The sequence below is a fragment of the Anarrhichthys ocellatus genome, unplaced genomic scaffold, assembly GCF_004355925.1.
Source record: "Anarrhichthys ocellatus isolate YVR2014 unplaced genomic scaffold, GSC_Weel_1.0 scaffold1805, whole genome shotgun sequence".
In the NCBI taxonomy this organism is placed as follows: domain Eukaryota; kingdom Metazoa; phylum Chordata; class Actinopteri; order Perciformes; family Anarhichadidae; genus Anarrhichthys; species Anarrhichthys ocellatus.
This window is the reverse complement of record NW_022281779.1, coordinates 1-7,500: the sequence shown is the minus strand read 5'-3', so window position 1 is coordinate 7,500 and position 7,500 is coordinate 1. Positions and strand designations below refer to the sequence as shown.

General features: G+C 43.3%; 1 protein-coding gene across 1 annotated transcript; it reads right to left on the bottom strand.

The window, feature by feature from the left end:
- Nucleotides 1-793: 793 nt before the first annotated feature.
- On the bottom strand, nt 794-2,479 carry LOC116377885 (septin-7-like). The gene is made up of 2 exons (XM_031839644.1): nt 1,749-2,479; nt 794-1,637 (listed from the first exon to the last, which is right to left on the bottom strand). Exons 1-2 carry the CDS (start codon nt 1,949-1,951, stop codon nt 1,499-1,501), a joined length of 342 nt encoding a protein of 113 aa, XP_031695504.1. The 5' UTR covers nt 1,952-2,479; the 3' UTR covers nt 794-1,498.
- Between the last annotated feature and the right edge of the window lie 5,021 nt (nt 2,480-7,500).

Sequence of the window (7,500 nt, the reverse complement as noted above, 5' to 3'; positions counted from 1 at the left end):
TCTGTGAGCCGCTCCGAGCCGCCGCTCCGATTGGGTGATTTCAGTGATGAAGAGCGGGGCTCTACTGAGCATGAGCAGAACTGGGTTATACTGTATAACCTTTGTGGGTCACATACGCTGGCTGGCAGCCTCGTCTAGCGCGCACACGCACACGCACACACACACACACACACACACACACACCAGCCTGCGTTGCTGGCAGAGGATTGGAAACTGGATTTAAAAGGTAGACTTTCCCTCAATTTAGGAGTCTCCAAGACAAAGGGTGTGAAGGTTTTCATCCCACTTTAACACTGCACCTCACTTCACTGACACACCTATGACACTTCAAGGTGCTTTAATCAATAATTCACTTTAAAAATGGATCAACTGTTTGCAGTGACCAGGCAGCAACCTCCATTTCTGGTAAGTGAATCGAGTGCTGAAGTGCCTTAAGTCTGCATTCTCTCTAACGTCCATCAGGGGGCGACTTCTCTGGTTGTATAGAAGTCTATGAGAAAATGACTACTTCTCTCTTGATTTATTACCTCAGTAAACATGGTAAACATGAGTTAATGGTGTCACTCTCTAGTTTCAAGTCTTCTTCAATACAGCATGATGTTCATTTAGTAAATGATGGTCCATTTAGAGTCAAATAGAGGGCGGGGCTACCTTGTGATTGACAGGTCGCTACCAGAGCCGTATACAGCGTCTCTACATCACTCCTCAGTCCAAATATGGTCACGTCCGTTCATTGGTTGGACAAAAACAAAGATGGTGACGGCCAAAATTCAAAATTCAAAACTCAAGGCTTCAAAAACCGCAGTCAGCAAACCAACGGGTGACGTCATGACAGTCCACCGCAGAGAATTATCACCCGACTCTATTGTTGACCTCAGCGATTAGGCGTCTGTCGAATCACCATTGTTTTGGTTATTTTACTGCCCCTTACTTTACCGTTTTGATTCACGCTCACTGCTTCTTATCAGTATAGTTTCCAGCAATAGCTATTTTCCACAAATGAGCTCTAACAAAGCCTTGAACAAATCAAAGTGAACAACTAGCTGATTGTCGGGAGTTGGAGGAGGCCAAAACAGAGTAAAAAGGAGAGTGAATATCGGACTGAGATTCATCAGGTGGTCAGAAACATGACTTTAAACAAACGCTAATGTTGCTGTGTTTGCCGGATGCGTAAATGTTTTTTAAATTTTCACTGTAAATGTGTCAGCGTTAGCCAAAAGGCTCTTTTTTTCAACTGTTAAAACCTACTATTTCACAGAGTAAATTATAGCCAATATTATAAGTTAAATATTTTACACAGACAAACTGAAAACTTTACGTCTGAAATGGTCAAAATATGGTCAATATATTCTATTTTTCAAACATGTGGCATGGAGGGGAACGCAATGATATGAACACTGTGTCCTGTTTTGAGCATCTTATCTCATTGCCTTATGCTGTCTGATCTTACTTTATGTGAAATCCATCTCATGTTATCACACCTTCGTCTCATGCAGACCTACCCGTGTCCAGAGGGCCCTATGAAGTACAGGCAGCAGTGGACTCGGTTGTCCGGCATGGACCTGCGGTTCACTCTTGATTCGGCGTTCAGGAAGTCCTCGCACTTGCTGTCAATGTAGTTTATGACTGGCTGCCAACTGCAAAGATGGAGAAAAAGATATCAGGCAGAGAAACAAAAAAAAATAATCAAAGAACGTATGATCTATTGGGAATTTGGAAAACGCCCTGAATATGCCAGCGCGGCTCACCAGTTACTGTTATCCACTGCATCTCCAAAACCCGGAGTATCGACGATGGTGAGTGTCAGCTGGACTCCTCCTTCCTTTACCAGCACTTTGGACTGCTCCACCTGAAACACACCAACATTCACACTGTTTGGTACACCACCACTCTGAATCACAACCAAACATTGGAATCCGAGTTTCTTTCTGCATTTTTTCGGATTCAACATTTTTGTGAATAAAACTCAGAATACAGTGCAATAACTGTTAAGTACTGAGTTAACCAGTGCGCATGTAGGGTTGGGTACCGAAACCCGGTGCCGGCATGGCACCGGTACCTATACGACCGGTATCTACCGGACCGAAACGCAACGCAGATTTCGGTGCTTCCTTTCGGTGCCTGAGCCGATTGAAATACTTTTTTTACACTACTCTGATGCCTCCATCCTGGCAGCAGCTAACGATAGCCTCGGTCCTCCGCTCCTCACTCATAGTATTATTACAACCGAACGAGCCGTGCGCGCTTAGAAACAAACCCCTCCATCATTCTGGCGAAGCTTCGGCCATGATTTATTAAAAAAAACAAAAAACGATCTGTCAAACGGCTGGCAGGCTACTAACGTCCTCCATCGACATCCGGGTACTTAGCGCTGCCGATCATAACAAGCACAACATCCGGCACGCGAAACCTTCTTCTTCTTCTTTGAGGTGTAGTGGCGGTTGGCAAACGATGAATTGGCGCATTACCGCCACCAACTGGTAAAATAAAAAGGTGTCCTATTTTGCCAGAGAAGGCAAATATGCTCATATTTCTGCAAAAGATTTGCTGAAGTTTGAAGCTGTAGTGTGTGTGTGTGTGTGTGTTTTGTATTTATTTATATTTATTTAAGTATACTGTAAACTGTTAATATTGTTCATAGTTTGAAGTTAAAAAGTTTGAAGCTGTAGTTTGAAGCCAAGTGTTTTGTATTTATTTATATTTATAATATACTTTAAACAGTTAATATATTGTTCAATTTGAAGAAAAAGTATCGGTTCAGGCACCGTTTAGGCACCGATATCGGAAAAAACCCAAACGATACCCAACCCTATGCGCATGTGTGTAACGCTTTTAGTTCTTTAAGGTATCGACCAAAATAACCCAGTACCAGTAGTATCAAAACCTCTCCAGTCAAATGATACCTGCAATCCATCATTTTTGTGCCCAGATCTAGGAAAAAAATGAAGGAACTGTATGGTTTTGCTCGAAGACAAGCAACTGCAAGCGTTCTTTGATTTAATGCGACATGTGATTGGACAACTACAGCAGCAGCTACAACCCATACAGCTGTGTTCGCTGCTAGCCATCGGCTCAGATGTCACCAACTCTAAATAGTCATGACAGACTACAGCTAACCTAAAATGCAAATGTTACTAAAACCTACTCAGTATTTTGACATAATATAAAAAGGTTAAACTGCTCTGTAGTGCCTCAGAATGCCAAATAAGACACACAGTGCTAAAGTAATTCAATATCCAAGAACCTTGATCTCTGCGAGTGGCTCTGCAAAACAGATGAAGCGGACAAACAGAACCACTCCATCTCACCCTTGGGTCACATGTACTCACAGTCAGTCCCACACAGCCATCATTTCCTGCAGCTCGTCTGCTGTTCCCTCACATCGCCGCCGCATACTTTCACAAGGCCATCTAGTTATTTTAGGATGGCCCCTTTAACTCAAACTACAGCCCTCTCGCTCAAACACAAACATTCTTCAGCTTCCACCAACCTTCAAATAATCTGTTCTGACTTTACGGCCGAGCACATATACATCCCGCACCGCAGTCATTTGACATATCTTGGCTTAATTGTGCATCCAACGGGTGTTGTGCATGACATGTTAGCCGTCTTGAAACCAAAATCTGCTATTTCCACCGAAGACAAACACATCGGGAGAAAACCTCAAAAATACCGTCAGTATCAACACCATCATTTAAAAAGAAATCTGATCTGGTGGGGGGGAAGCGAGAGAGCGACAAAGCATGAGAGATTGTTCTGGAATAGAAATACTCTGACCCAGTCTCTCCCCCTCAGCCTCAGACCACAGCACCCAATGGCAAACATACTAACTGCTACTTGGAGGAGAGCATGCGTGCCCATGCCGTGCTGGCGGGGTTCACGCGAGGTTTGGTGTGAGTGACGGACCCAAAGAGGGAGTTGGGAGCAAAAAATATTTTCAGTCTTGCCAAAACGGAGTAAATTTAGCACCGATCTCAGACTGAAACCAGAGTGGCTGTCATGTGACGCAAAAGATACGGCGACAAAACTTGATTTGTTTCTACAATCCATTATTTAGCGCAACACAAGCATTTATGAGTTGGTTCGGTGAATGAGCAAATTAATTAAATTAGTAAAAGTCTTTTGAGTGATGTTCGAGACAAAGTATTTTGGGACTTCTTTATTGAATCATTACAAGATTTCCTGTGTCGGGAAAGGCTGTAGAGCTTTCCCGACACAGGAAAAGCTCTACAGCTCTACAGTTTGTACTATGACAAAAGGAGCGTTAAATCAAAGTGGATTGTGACATACAGCAATTAAGCTATAAGAGCTTCCACTATCTTGGACCCTCCACTGGTGAACACTGTTTAGACAGCTTGCTATTGGTCAACGGTGCTAATTTGTGTGCCAAAGTTCTTAAAAGTTCCATTGGTTGTGGCGATTCCCTTGAAATTAACCAATTACACAGTTCTGCCATTTAAAATGATGTTGTACCTTTAGTATCGAAAAATATTTCTACTGGTATTTAACCATGTTGATAGTTTATAATATCCAGGGTTGAGATTGCTGCCTCCGCCTCAATACACTGGAGATTAATGGAATTTAGTTTGTGGTGCTCATAGGGCTGGGTATTGGTACTCAATGCCTTTAAGGTATTGACCAAAATAACCCAGTACCCAGTAGTATCAAAACTTCTCCAGTCAAATGATATCTGAAATCCATCATTTCTGTGCCCAGATCTACAAAAAAAACCGTTTGGACTATTTTTACGGCTTTGCTCGCAGCCAATCACAAAAAGAGCTTTTCAATTTAATGCGACGTGCGATTGGACGACTATCGCAGCAGCTACAACCCATACAGCTAGCTCTGAACATGGGGGATGTCCAAGCCGGTGGCTAGCAGCTAACGGTGCAAACAGCTGCAACAGCGCTAACAGAGCTATCAGTAGTAACCACAGTGGGTGGGGGACGGCGTTATCGGCAGTAAACACTGTATGAGCGCCAGTGGGACACACTAGCAGCTTCCATTCACACAATGGGTATCGAATGAAGTACCCTATTGGTATCGGTAGCACTTTAAGGGTGCTAGTATTGGTACTGGCATCGTCATTTTTTTAAAAGAAACCCAGCCCCTGTGCTCACAGCAAAAAAAAAAAAAAAATAATTGCATTAAAATAAATTTACAGTAACATCTCTTTCAAGAAACGGTTTCCTGGTAACCCTGCATAATTTATAGACCTTACTGAATACACTTTCTTAGGGAATACGGCTTCTGGGAGAAGGCAGTTGTGTGTGCTTTTAATGTGTGGGTGATGCTTGTGTTAATGTGCAAACACAAGAGTATACAGAGTAAGAGGGAGCCAAATCCTACCGCAAAGTAATTTGATAAATATGTTTTGTGTGTGTACAGTTTTCATAATTTAATAAAAGGTGCAACATACAATATTTAGAGTATTAATAAAGCAGCAAGCAACTATTAGCTGTGTAAAGATATAGTGGAGTAATGTCTACGTGAGCGCATACGGCAGCTACAGCTGCTAACACCGTTAGCTCAGCACTGTTGCCGTTGTTTGCACTTTTAGTGCTGTTAGTTGCAAGTTGCCGACTCAGCTGTCGCCATGTTGAGAGCTGTTTGGACACAATAGAAATGCTCCCAATCTTGTATATAGCACCTTTAAACAATGTTTTTCAGCCTTATAGTGCGTTCACACCAAACGCGGTGCGAATTATTCGCGCGAGTAGATTACATACAAAGTCTATGCACAGACGCGATGAGACTGGAGTGACGCGAATTTGCGATTGACGCGAATTTGCGTCAATCGGCAAATCACCCCAAACACGCGAGTTGAAATTTTTCAACTTCAGCGAAAAAAATTGCGTGACACGATAGCCTATCAGCGTTGAGATGTTTCTCCTGTCATCACTGACGTCCTGCCATTGTTGAATCAGGAAATAAATACTGTAGCCGTCTGTGTTCACCCAGAGCTCTACAATACCTCATATCAATAGAGACCGGACCAAACTATGTGTATAAATGTGTGTGTGTAAACCATATGGTACAAACAATGAATAGACGCTGCTGTATTTACGTCTAGATGACGTTATTCTGAGTGTTGGTGGAGCTGCTACAATGTTAGCATAGCCTAGCACCGATCGATCCGAGCTCCATTGAGAAGACAAGTACAAATCGGCATCATTACGTAGTTATTTCAGAGTCCCTTTTTGCCGGTTTATTGCCGTTAAATCACAGCCAAATCAGTTTATTTTGGGTTCATATAGCTGTAGTAAACAGCGACGTATGGCTTGCTAGACACAGTGAATACACCTCGATAAAATCCACGGAGCTCCTCTGGACAATGCTATGAACCCAGACATGACGGCGTTTAGTTTCCCAGGATATCTGTGACTTCCACAACACATACTAAGCAGAAATAGAGGTTATTTTTTACATGGTTGATGGCGGACAGTTGAATGGCTTTCAGGGCGATAAGCCACGCCCCCTCTCCGGCATGTCTAGCGTGATTCATGCGAATAAACACAAATAGTCCCCGGCGAGACCGGCGGTGCGAATGACGCGAATACGCGTTTGGTGTGAACACGGCATTATAGCATAGCAAATATTTGTGCGTGTGTGTGTGTGTGTGTGTGTGTTACGTTTCATGGGAAAATTCTTGCCCTGCTACTGACCCCATCAGGCCTCAGGGAAAATACTAGGACTCTCACCCAATACGCTGTTGTTCTTAGTCCCACCCTTCCCCCCCGTCACCTCTTATAATCCATCCCTGCCTCAGTCCTCAGATACACACTGCCTCTCTGTCCACCTCCTACTACAACCTGCATCCCTCCCTTGTCCCTCCTGTCCTCAACCCTTCTCGTCCACGTTTTAGTAGTTACACTCAGTATTGTCTTCTTTTCCCTTCTCCCTTTTCTCCAAACTGCTTCTCCTCCCTCTCTCCGTCCTCTGATCCCCACTGCTGCTCGAGATGCAGCCTCGATCCTCCTCCGTTTGTCGTGACCATAAAAGGACAAAACCAGGCCCTGGGGCATTGCTGGTTCTTAGTTCCTCCATCCTTCCCTCTCTCTCCTAGTTACTCCATCCGTTGCTCCTCTTCCTCTCCAGAGGACTCCATCTCTTGCTCCCTCTCTCCTTTTTCTCTGTGTTATTTAACCTTTTACCGCGCATGACGACTAGGACTGGTCCAACCACTGTGGCTTTGAGGCCTGATAATGTTTTTGTGCTAACTACAGTTGTGTGAAAAAGTGTTTGCCCCCTTCCTGATTTCTTATTTTTTGCATGTTTGTCACATTTAAATGTTTCAGATCATCAAACAAATTTAAATATTAGACAAAGATAACACAAGTAAACACAAAATGCAGTTTTTAAATGAAGGTTTTTATTATTAAGGGGAAAAAAAAAAATCCAAACCTACATGGCCCTGTGTGAAAAAGTGATTGCCCCCTAAACCTAATAACTGGTTGGGCCACCCTTAGCAGCAACAACTGCAATCAAGCGTTTGCGATA

Bases quoted from the DNA above. Each gene is read 5' to 3' on its own strand.
- LOC116377885 (XM_031839644.1), bottom strand. From the start codon at position 1,951: ATGTTGAATCCGAAAAAATGCAGAAAGAAACTCGGATTCCAATGTTTG. The intron at 1,638-1,748 runs GTGAGCCGCGCT...CCATCTTTGCAG, and splicing joins GCAGTGGATAACAGTAACTG to TTGGCAGCCAGTCATAAACT.